Here is a 12283-nt window from a genome sequence, read left to right as displayed (position 1 = left end):
AACCGTTGGCCCAATACATTCGACAAAGCACATTAGTTGTTCCAATTAAAATAGGCTCTACATCAAACTCAATTTCAATGTATGCGGATGACACACTTGTTTATCTCTCCAACCTACAACAGTCTCTTCCAAGTGTGCTGGAAATCATAGAACACTTGGTACACTTTCTGGTTATAAGATTAACCACTCAAAGTCAATCCTACTACTGTTGAAAATAAATCTGAAGAAATTGAAAATCCAATTCTGCATACCAGTGGCGCAAAAGCAGTATATTTAGGTATAGAAATTAGTCCCTGTATCCAGGCAATAGCGAAAAATAACTACTCTTCCAATTTGAAAAAAACTGAGGATGACCTTGAGAGGTGGGCAGCACTCCCTTCATCAATGCCCGCCCGTATAGCTACAATCAAAATTAATGTGCTCTTTGTAAGTTCTATGCTACCTTTACCAACCACAGCGGGGTTCTGGCAGAAACTTGACTCGAAGCTGTGGGGGTGATTTGTGTGTTCCGGGGGGAGGGATGGGTAGCGATGTTGTGGGTATTCAATGTTTGCGTTTATTTGTTTGTGTTAATGTTAAAACCAATAAAAAGTTGATCACAAAAAAAAAACATATAACAAAAGAGCTTTGATAGCGGCAAACTGCACTTTGATGAAAACAGTGCTTTGATACCAGAGGCATTTTAGCTGCAAGGCACATCAAATACAGACAATTTTTACACAACCACACTGAGTGTGGTATTGTGGTAATGTGTATTGTTGTTTGTATTTTCTGTATGTTCTGCTGCTGAAACTGTTCCTGGATAACCCTTCCCATAGTCCCATCCTGCTCTTTTACTATTGTTCTGATTCAGCAACCCATATTAGTAGACACTACAGGCTGTAAGTTTACATTTAAAGTTTAAATGTATTAATGAATACAAAATCAGAGATATGATTTTGGCCCTGCCCCTGAATCTTCTTCCTCTGTCCTGATGGGTGGTGTGCAAAGTAAACAACACTGCAAGTGCATAAAATGTGGTGAGCCTTTAATGAGCTGGCACTTAGACAGGAACGAACCAGAGCAGTCATGAAGTTATTTTTAAACACCAGTCTCCTCTTCCTAATGTTGTATTTCTGCTTCTCCTCTGCTGTGTCCTCCTCTCTTTATTCTTCTTCTTGTCAATTACAGAGACAGTTTAATTTAAATGAGATGCACAAACCTGGAGATGTGATTCTCGGTGGAATTTTCGGACTTCACTTCTTCCCAGCTTATCCTGACATGTCTTTTACCTCAGAGCCACAACAGCCTACCTGCTATAGGTGAGTGTGTGAGGGAAATGGAATAATGAAAAATACTGTAATAATATTGTAAAATAACACTATATCTGACCATATTAAAGTATTTCAGTTTTATTAAGGAAGCTGATGTTTACATCTTTATTTGCAGTATCTGAAATTGTGAAAAGTGTAGCTTTGCACAGTTACTATATGATGTTTTTTTGTTTGTTTTTTTTGTTTAAATAGTAAACACTTCTGTGTCAGTTTTGATGTTCTAGGATTCAGAGCATCTCAGACCATGGCCTTTGCTATTGATGAGATCAACAGAAACTCCAACCTGCTGCCTAATGTGACTCTGGGATACAGTCTGTATGATAACTGCGTCCAAGTTGGAATTGGAATTGGTGCAGCGCTGACCTTAGTCAGTGGTCAAGAAGAGCAAGTTACATTAGAGGAGAACTGTGTAGGAGCTACTCCAGTCCTAGCGATTGTGGGTGATGCTTCTTCTACACGTTCTATTGCCATATCCACAGTCTTAGGTTTGTACAGAGTGCCTCTGGTAAGTCTTTCAACTCAGTCATTGTTGTGATTAAATTTCAAATTTAATTGGATTAATAAAGGTGTGACCACTGAATCAACTAAATAAGCAAAAATCATCAAAAACTCTTTTGCTCTGTTGTTTTACAGGTGAGTTATTTTGCCACATGCTCCTGCCTGAGTAATCGTCAAAAGTTCCCATCTTTCTTTCGGACGATTCCGAGTGATGCTTTTCAGGTGAAAATCATAGTATTATAGTATGTATCATAGTACAAATTTGCTAAATCAAAATCTTCTTCTTCTGGCTTCTCCCAAAAAATTAAATGCATGAATTTAATCACGTGAAAGATCATTCCATATATATTGCCATGTAAAAAATTTAAAATATTTTGTGTAACAATGGAAAACTTGATTTGTAGATAGTAGTCACAAAAAAAAACAAAAGCCACAAGTGAAAACCTGTATCTATTGATGCCACGTTTGTGAAAGGTTTACCTTTAACCTGATGAGTGCAACTGGTACATACAAGTCTAAATCATGAGTCTTTGATGAACCTATTTAGCAGGATTTCTAGTAAAGATGATTTCAGTCTGTGCACTAATCCCTCTGCTCTGTGTCCACATAGGTGAATGCTATGATTCAGATTCTAAAACACTTTGGTTGGACTTGGACAGGTCTGATCATCAGTGATGATGATTATGGAGTCCACGCTGCCCGATCCTTTCACTCTGATCTGGGTCCAGCTGGTGGAGGTTGTCTGGCTTACACAGAGATTTTGCCTCAGGCTGATGACCCTGCTGAACTAAGGAGAATAGTGGATGTGATGAGGAAATCTACAGCTCAGGTGGTAGTTGTGTTTGCACATCAGAGTCACATGCTCAACCTTATGAAAGAGGTAGGTGTAGATGTATGTTCAATTGTTTTCTCAGTAAAATTGACATTTTTACATCACTATATTAGTTTGTGTCATATTGATGTAAGTGATGATGTTACACCTCTGACTTGTTAAAGGTTTTCACTAGTATTATAGAGTTAGAATGTTAATGCATCACTCTGCTTGTATATATGGAGGACCAAAAGGGACAAAATTAAATAAATAAATAAACCATTAAATCATCCGGGTTCTCCGGCTTCCTTCCACAGTCCAAAAAACATGCAGTGTGGGGATTAGGTAAATTGGACACTAATTTGACCCTAGGAGTGAATGTGAGAGTGAATGGTTTTTTGTCTCTATCTGTGTGTGGCCCTGCGATGGACTGGCGAACTGTCCAGGGTGTACCCTGCCTATCGCCCGATGTAGCTGAGATTGTCACAGCACACCCGCAACCTTCTGGTGGAGGATAAAGCGCAGTTTTAAGATCATTTGAGGCGAGAAATTAGACATTTAGAATTCAAAAATATGGTTTGTGTATTAAGATATGATGTATTATATATAGTTTGGCAGCGTTAGTATTGGAGGCATAGGCTCAGATTTATATTTTTGCCCATGGGTGCCCAAATTATATAAATACCATCATATAAATATCATATAATTCTGACTATATAGGGGTGGCGTGCTCACTGCTTCTAAACATCTGATTTTACAAATAATTCCTTTGTTTTCTAATTCATGCAATATAGCCTATTTTGAAGGACTCGAGACACAGAGAGGGTGCTGTTTTATTCCGGCGGGGCAGAGGGAGAGAGAAGGTCCTGGGTCAAGAATGAGCCGCCGCCCGTCTCTCTCTCTCCTCACTTCATGTTGTTTACGTCAATAGAGGGAAAACTGAATTTGGGCCAAAAGTTTTATTTACAAGATTTACAAGAGTAACACGATCTCTGTCTATCGATCGCGCTGCACCTGGACACACACACACTCACACAAATAGCGCTGTCCATGGTGCTGTGACACTGAACCGGCTATACAAGCTCGAGCAACGGAGTATCAACGGGATCGGCGCCGATGAGGTGATCAACTTCGCCTCAGCGGATGCTCGCTGCTTTGTGATCTGCTGGCTCAGACATTTCATCAGGACAGGCCGAGGTAACATTGCTCTCCTTCGGCCACGAAGCAGCCAGCGTCCGCTGAGGCCAAGCTGATCACCTCCGATACCGTAGCTGCCAGACTATAATACATCATATCTTAATACACAAACCACATTTTTGAATTCTAAAAGACTAATTTCTCACCTCAAATGATCTTAAAACTGCGCTCGGGGACTCAATATAAAAATAATAAATAATACAATATTTATTTATTTATTTCTTTCTTTCGTTTATATTTCTTTTCTCTGCTGCTATGCTGTGATACATGGCAGCCATGCCATTTCAGACCAAAGCAATGAATCAGACTCGATCAGCGTTAGCCGCGCCCTCTGACAATGATGGGTGAGTTTGACAGATCAAATAAATTCATGATCCACTGCAATACGGACCATGAAATAATGAAATGTGTCATTAATTAATGAAATGTGTCATTAATTAAATGTATTTAATGACACATTTGATTAATTAATGACAAATGTTATTAATTAATGACCAATTTCATTATTTCATGACACATTTCATTAATTAATTACACATTTAATTAATGATTTAATAGTGTATTTATTTATTTAATGTTGTCCCTTTTGGTCCTCCAGAGTATGACTGTGTAACACACTGAAAATAGCTTTCTTTGTTTTTCCAACCCAATCAAATATTAATTTCTAGAGTGGTTATATTAAGGTGGATAGTTCTAGAAACTGGTCCTGTCCCAGGGTCCTGTCCCTGATTTTGTTTACTTACTTTCGCAAAACAAAGAGATTATGTAGAAATAAGCATCAACCAACATTTGGACAAAATCTTCACCACGTTAAATTTCATTCAGCATGTTAAAAACATGGAGAATAAAAATTGTTGCTCAGGTCCAGGACAAACATAAAGTGATATTTAAAAGCGCAACAAACAGATAAAACCTGGTTGACCATAATTGAAAATGAGCAGCATGTTTAAATGTTTAAAAGTTTGTAAAGGCAATAGTCATTTGGTAAGGGAAGAAGAAGAAGAAGAAAAATTTAATATATTTATTGCAAGTGGAATGCAGTCCTTGATTTGTAATTTAACAAACTTATAAAATTAAGTCACAAATACTCACCTGCTGTAATGTTAATATATATGCACAATGATGCTGCTGAATGGTCCTGGTTCTTTACTGATGTGTTAAGTGTGTTAATGGCACTGCCATAAAAACTGTTCTCTAGTCCATTTGTCCTTACTTTCACTTTCCTGAAATGTCTGCTGAGGGCAGCAATTCCAAGACTGAATGTTTTGAAAGTATGTATTTGTATAATTGTTATAATGCAATGTTCAGGTGGTGAGGCAGAATGTGACAGGCCTGCAGTGGATAGCCAGTGAAGCCTGGACAACAGGCACTTCACTCCAGACGCCTGACGTCATGCCATACCTGGGTGGAACACTGGGCATCGCCATCCGTCGAGGAGAAATACCAGGACTCAGAGACTTCCTGTTACATATACGTCCAGAACTACATCACAACAACACTGATGGAAACAGCATGGTGAGAATTTAGTGTTTCAAACTAGCCTAAATGAGATTGTATCATTAGTTTTTATAAAAGTCAAATTTTTTTAATGCTGTTATTTAAAAAAAATTAATCAAGAATCAACTTTCTTTTCAGATAAATCAGTTTTGGGAACACACATTTCAGTGTAGATTTGCACCACCTCCAGCAGGTTGGGTGGAAGCTGGAGGAGAATTATGCACTGGACAGGAAGTTATAGAGAATGAGGACACTGATTTCCTGGATGTTTCAAACCTCAGACCAGAGTATAATGTGTATAAGGCTGTGTACGCTCTGGCGTATGCTCTTGATGACATGCTGCAGTGTGAGCCAGGGAGAGGACCTTTCAGCAACAACACCTGTGCTCATTTACAAAGACTGGAGCCATGGCAGGTGAGATATCAGTTCACACTCCTGTATTTCTTTAAGAGTCCCTTGAGACAACAATTATTTGAATAAGAATATTTATTAAAAAAAACTTAGTTATTTAAAAATGCTAAATTCCTAAATGCAAACAACTGCCAATTTTCTAGTTACAATAGTCATTCTGTTTGCCATCTGGTCAACGCTCCAACCCTTAAAGGAATATGTCACCATTGGAAAGATGAATATGAAACTATTAAAACTGACTAATCTATGTAGTAGAAATGAGAAATAATATTTGAAGGAAGTGCTTTCTTGGCCGGGAAAGGTAGAAAAATTTAATTTTGGCTCATGTAGATGAGCAACAACAACTCCCAGAATGCAATGCGCTCCCTGCCCTGTGAAAGTCTCACTGTCTCAAGCTTAGAAGCAGACAGTGTGTTTTGTGTAAACACACAAATAACCGTAAGGCATTAAATATATAATAAATATAAAAATACTAAACAAAATACTCGCCACCTGCAGCCGGAGGCCGATGCTCGCCGCCACCTGCCGGCTTCTAGTTTTCATCGAAATGCAGGTCTTTTCCATTGCAGCCATATCAGTTTGAAAACTACATTCGATCATTGTCGTTCTCAGTTTACTCTGCAGAGCGAACTGGTTAGCGTAACTGTTAACAAAGATTCTGGAAATGAAGTCTCGTCCCCCTATGGATGAGTCTAAAAAGTGCAGAACTGGCATTGTAGTTTCAAACCTTGAACTGACGTTTGCTCAATGCTGAGTGAAATTAATAGCAAATCGCGTCATTTGACTCAACATAGGGCAAACGTTGGTAAGGGAAAAACATATTTTTTACAACTCACTGGAAAACTGAGGGAGGGAGCACAATTTTAAAAAAAATACTACTGCTATTCTAGCAATACAAAGCCACATGCGAATCGGTGAAGTATTCCTTCAGCACCTTAACATTTTTTTTGATTTCATGTTTGTTATTTTTATTTCATAATTAATGTCAGTTCATTTATTATTATTGTTATTTCATTTCAGTTTTCTCTGGGAAGTCCCTGAGACCTCTTTATAGAACCCTCAGGGTCCCTAGACCTATTATTGATAACCATTGTTCAAACTACTACGATAATTTCTGTACTGTGGGCTAACAGAGATCAGATGTCACTGACAGCTTAGACCAGGAGGGGGTTGGACTATGTAAATGTGATGATAATGTCACTCTGCTCTCCAGAAGGTGTACATTTTCATGTGTTAGACTTTGTTGGAAAGCTTCAAAATCACATTTTCAGAATCTGTAAATAACTCAAAATGCTCTTCGGAAGACTTGTTCCAGGTTTTTCCATGGCTCGGCGCATTAATCTCTGTCTTAAATCATGAAGTTGTTTTACGCTTCATTTCATTTCAATTTTATTTGTAGTGCCAATTGAAAGCACATCATCTCAATCAGAATCTATACTGTTCTGCTTTACTTCTTTCATAATTACACATAAATAATTGGACACATCAGTTATGCCAAGAACAAAATCACCAACACACATCAGCTAATGTTTATACCTCTTTTAAATTACTTTTGAATGTTTTTGTCCGATATCAAAAGCTAATGCATTACTTGGAGAAAGTAAATTTCACAACAACATTTGGTGATCAAGTGTCATTTGATGAAAATGGTGATGCCTTACCAATATATGACATCATGAACTGGGTGTGGCTCCCTGATGGAAGAACTGAAGTTCAGAGAGTAGGTGAGGTTAAGAGGTCAGCCTTCAAAGGTGAAGAAATCACACTGGATGAAGACAAAATCTTCTGGAACTTTGAATCCAAACAGGTTATTTCTTACTTTTTCAGACTACCATCTCTTTACCTTAATCATTATAGATTAATCTAACAGATACTGATGTTTCTCCACACAGCCTCCTCGGTCAGTGTGCAGTGAGAGTTGTCCTCCAGGTACCCGCATGGCCAGAAAGAAGGGGGAACCAGTGTGTTGTTTTGACTGTGTCCCTTGTTCTGAGGGAAAGGTCAGCAATACAACTGGTGAGTGTAAAGTTTTAAACACCACAGTTCAGAGATGTTGTATAAACATGAATCTCATCACTTTCCCTCTTTTCTCAGACTCCATGGAGTGCACCAGTTGTCCAGAAGATTTCTGGTCCAGCCCCCAGCGTGACCACTGCGTTCCTAAGAAAACAGAGTTCCTCTCCTACCATGAGCCTCTTGGTATCTGCTTGACAACCACCTCACTGTTGGGCACATGTATCTGTGTTGTTGTTCTGGGCATCTTCATCCAACATCACAGCACACCTATAGTCCGTGCCAACAATTCAGAACTCAGTTTTCTTCTCTTGGTGTCACTCAAGTTCTGTTTCCTCTGCTCGTTGCTCTTCATTGGACGACCCAGATTATGGACTTGTCAAATAAGACATGCAGCATTTGGCATCAGCTTTGTGCTTTGTGTCTCATGTATCCTGGTGAAAACCATGGTGGTTCTGGCTGTGTTCAGGGCCTCCAAACCAGGAGGTGAGTCCAGTCTCAAGTGGTTTGGTGCTGTGCAGCAGAGAGGGACAGTTCTGGTTCTGACTACTCTTCAAGCAGCAATCTGCACTGTCTGGCTTGTCTCTGCTTCACCAGTGCCTCATAAAAACACACAGTATCACAGTGACAAGATAGTTTATGAGTGTGTAGTTGGATCCACAGTTGGTTTTGCAGTTTTACTTGGTTATATTGGTTTACTGGCTGTCCTCAGTTGTTTGTTAGCTTTTCTAGCAAGGAATCTTCCAGACAGTTTCAATGAGGCCAAACTCATCACTTTTAGCATGTTGATCTTCTGTGCAGTGTGGGCGGCCTTTGTCCCTGCTTACATCAGCTCACCAGGCAAATATGCAGATGCAGTGGAGGTTTTTGCCATCCTGGCCTCCAGTTCTGGCCTCTTGGGAGCTCTGTTTGGACCCAAATGTTATATAATCCTACTGAGACCAGAGAGAAACACAAAGAAAGCTATCATGGGTCGAGACACCACAAAGTAACAAAGTTAATACTACTGTCTTTCTGTCTGATCCACCCTGTGTTTTTTTAAATGGTTGGTGTAGTGGTTAGCACTTTTGCCTTTGCAATAATAAGACGCAGGTTTGCGACCCGGTCGGAACAAGGGCCTTTCTGCATGGAGTTTGCATGTTCTCCCCCCATGTGTGCATGGGTTCTTCAGTTTCCTCCGAGATTCAAAAATATGCAGATTTGGAGATTAGGCAAATTGGACAGTGACAGACACTGAGAGTGCATGGTTGTTTGTATCTACATGGCCCTGTGATGGACTGGGGACCTATCCAGGGTATACCCCCACCTTTCACCCGATGTCAGCTAGGAGTGGCCCCCCATGATCCTCATGAGGAGGATAAAGTGGTATAAGATGGATGAATGGATGGATGATGCGGCCAATAAAAATATGTTCACAAATATTCTTCTTTCGGCACATAGCACATCTACAGTAATTAGAGTAGGTCACTATCCCTCCTCTGCATGTGACCAAACAATCTCAACCTTGCCTTGCTTACTTTATTTCCACATCGTTAAATTTGAGCTGTCCCTCAAATATGCTAATTTCTTATCCTGTCCATCCTGGTCACTCTGAACAAAAATCTCAGAATCTTCAGCTCTGCCTCCTGTCTTGGAGACAGTGCCACTGTCCCCTATTCTCACTGCTGAGTACAATACCATCTGCAAACAACATAGTCCACAGAGACTCCCATCTGACCTCATCTGTCAGCCTGTGAGTGAATGTGGTGTCACTGATTGTTTTCCTCTCTGGAACCTTTGTGGTATAGGTCCTTTGTTCTCGGGCTGATTTGTGTGTGACACTGTGTGTTATTCGGCTCCATTGTGGCTGCTAGTAAGTAACTGTATGTAACTGCTGAGAAGTTTCAGTAAAGAGCATCAACTGTCCTCAATGTCTGCGTGCCTTATTAACTGTAAGTTACACCACTCAAGTTACTACATTGGCAACAAGGATTAAATCCAGGTTTTGGAAGGCGCAAAATTGCCGTGTGAAGTCGGAGAAGTTGCCCCAAAGTTTTTTTGTGTTTTTTTGTACTTACGATGGCTACTGTCAGTTCACTCGATGAGGGAAAGTAGCGGTCAAGTCTCCTCAGTGTGTGCAGGGCCAGGACGTATAAATTTACACACAATATGACAACGCTCCAGAGACGGGGAGACATCGTTTTCAAAGAACTGGTAACATTGGTGCAGGACCACCACAACTCCAAACCATCTGTGATTGTTCAGCGTTTCAAATTCCACACTCATTCATGCAAGCCAGGAGTGACGGTGGGTACGTTTGTGGCGGAGCTGCAGCAATTATCGGAGTACTGTGAGTTTGGAGCCGTACTGGAGGACATGCTGCAAGACAGGTTAGTCTGTGGGATAATTGACGACACATGCAGCACCGGTTGTTGGGAGAACCAAGCTAACTTTCAAGAAAGCTCTGGATATCACACAGGCAATGAAAGTAGGAGCAGTGTTCATTCAACATGTTCAACCTCCATGTCATAGGCCAGCCCCGGGCTGAGCCCATCTATCCATCACTGCAGGTTAGTGGCAAGGAGCTGAAAATGGAAGTGGACAGTGATAAGTGAAGGTACATACCACAAGTTGTGGAGCTCAGGAGGGGCACCTGCAGTCAAAGAGTTTAATATCAGACTGAGAACGTACACGGGTGAGTATCAAGTTCAGGGCGCTACAGTGACACTGCTGGTGGTAAACTTTTCCATAAGTATTCACCCCCTTGGATGTTTTACCCTTTTATTGCTTTCATAAATCAATCATGGTCAATCAAATTTGGCTTTTTTCACACAAACATTTATTGGAAAAAACTCTTTAATGTCAAAGTACAAAATATGTCTGAAGCTGTTGAACACTTAATGGAATGTGTGACAATTGAAATCTGTTTGACAAAAGGCAGAAATATAGTGCTAGGCTGTGTTTACAGAGCACCAGACTCAAGAATAGAAGATTTCAATGAATGTGTGGGATGTGTTCTCGGGGACTAGCCAAAAGAGAGTTTTTATCTGTGGTGATGTGAATATTGACTTACTCAACCCAAAACAAAATACGATGATTGATGACTTCACTAATATGATGTATACGATGGGCTTACAACCCCTCATTACATGACCGAGCAGGTTCACAACACAGTGCTACCCTAATCGATAATATTTTCATAAATATTATAGGGACAGGCATAACAAGAGGACTGCTGATAAATGACAAGTGACCACCTGCCAATCTTTGCTATCTATGACTGGAAGCACACTGTGACACAGACAAAATAAAAAAATAAAAAATAAATTAATAGAAAATAAATCTTCTCCCAAGCTGTAGTTCTCTTGCAGACTGAATAAATTTGTCTCCCAGGATTTCGGTGTATTTTGCAGCATTTATTCTGCCCTCTATCTTTACAAGCCTTCCAGCGCCGGCTGCTGAGAAACATCCCCACAGCATGATGCTGCCACCACCAGTGGGGATGGTGTGTTTTTGGTCAATTTTGGTCTCATCAGACCAAAGAATCTTCTTCCACTTGACCATGAAGTCTTCCACATGACTTTTGGCGAACTCTAGTCGAAATCTAATATGAATTTTCCTCAACAGTGCCACTCTCCAATAAAGCTTGGACTGGTGAAGAACCAGTTGCTGTATGCACTCTCCCATCTCAGCAGCTGAAGCTTGAAACTCCTTCAGAGTAGTCGTAGGGGTCTTGGTGGCTTCTCTCACTCGTCTCCTACTTGAACGGTCACTCAGTTTACGAGGGCGGCCTGATCTAGGCAGATTCACATATTCCTTCCATTTCGTGATAATTGATTTCACTGAACTCTCGGGGGATGTTCAATGCCTTGGAAATTTGTTGGTATCAGTCAGTCAGTCAGTCATCATCTAACCGCTTTATCCTCCACCAGAGGGTCGCGGGGGGTTGGAACAAGGGCCTTTCTGCATGGAGTTTGCCTGTTCTCCCCGCGTGTGCGTGGGTTCTCTCCGGGTTCTCCGGCTTCCTCCCACAGTCCAAAAACATGCAATGTGGAGATTAGGTGAATTGGACACTCCAAATTGACCGTAGGAGTGAGTGTGAGAGTGAATGGTTGTTTGTCTCTAGCTGTGTGTGGCCCTGCGATGGACTGGCGAACTGTCCAGGGTGTACCCCGCCTATCGCCCGATGTAGCTGAGATTGGCACAGCACCCCCCGCGACCCTATGGTGGAGGATGAAGCGGTAGATGATGACGGACTGACATATAACATACATATACATATGAAACTGTATATATTAAGTAATAGAATATTGAGATGTTTTGGCCAGTGGCTTTAAGTTAATGAGAGAGAAGCTGCATAGAGAAAAAAATCTTCTCTTTGACACCATATTCTCAAAGACGTCGCAATAGATTTGTGCTTTGGCGCACTTTGCATGAATAACATTAGCGTCTAACATTAGCTAAAGCTAGCTTAAACACTCACTAGAACATTAGTTGCTGCTGTTGGTGCTGTTCTTCCCGGCGCAGGAAGAAATTCAAAATAAAAGCGCGCAGTGTGACCTTT

General features: G+C 40.6%; 1 protein-coding gene across 1 annotated transcript; it reads left to right on the top strand.

Moving 5' to 3' along the window:
- The first annotated feature begins 1158 nt into the window (after window positions 1-1158).
- On the top strand, window positions 1159-8884 carry LOC122773789 (extracellular calcium-sensing receptor-like). The gene is made up of 9 exons (XM_044032706.1): window positions 1159-1301; window positions 1524-1818; window positions 1947-2033; window positions 2422-2691; window positions 5128-5334; window positions 5455-5730; window positions 7307-7534; window positions 7620-7743; window positions 7822-8884. The coding sequence occupies exons 1-9, from the start codon at window positions 1192-1194 to the stop codon at window positions 8730-8732; spliced, it is 2508 nt and encodes an 835-aa protein (XP_043888641.1). The 5' UTR covers window positions 1159-1191; the 3' UTR covers window positions 8733-8884.
- The last annotated feature ends 3399 nt before the right edge of the window (window positions 8885-12283 follow it).

Source organism: Solea senegalensis, linkage group LG8 (assembly GCF_019176455.1).
Source record: "Solea senegalensis isolate Sse05_10M linkage group LG8, IFAPA_SoseM_1, whole genome shotgun sequence".
NCBI lineage: Eukaryota > Metazoa > Chordata > Actinopteri > Pleuronectiformes > Soleidae > Solea > Solea senegalensis.
The sequence above is the reverse complement of the archived record's forward strand: the minus strand, read 5'-3'. Positions and strand labels throughout refer to the sequence as shown.

Excerpts from the sequence above, each read along its gene's own strand:
- LOC122773789 (XM_044032706.1), top strand. The coding sequence starts at position 1,192 with ATGCACAAACCTGGAGATGTGATTCTCGGTGGAATTTTCGGACTTCAC. Across the intron at positions 1,302-1,523 it reads CAACAGCCTACCTGCTATAG|TTTTGATGTTCTAGGATTCA; the intron begins GTGAGTGTGTGA and ends CTTCTGTGTCAG. Across the intron at positions 2,692-5,127 it reads TGCTCAACCTTATGAAAGAG|GTGGTGAGGCAGAATGTGAC; the intron begins GTAGGTGTAGAT and ends TGCAATGTTCAG.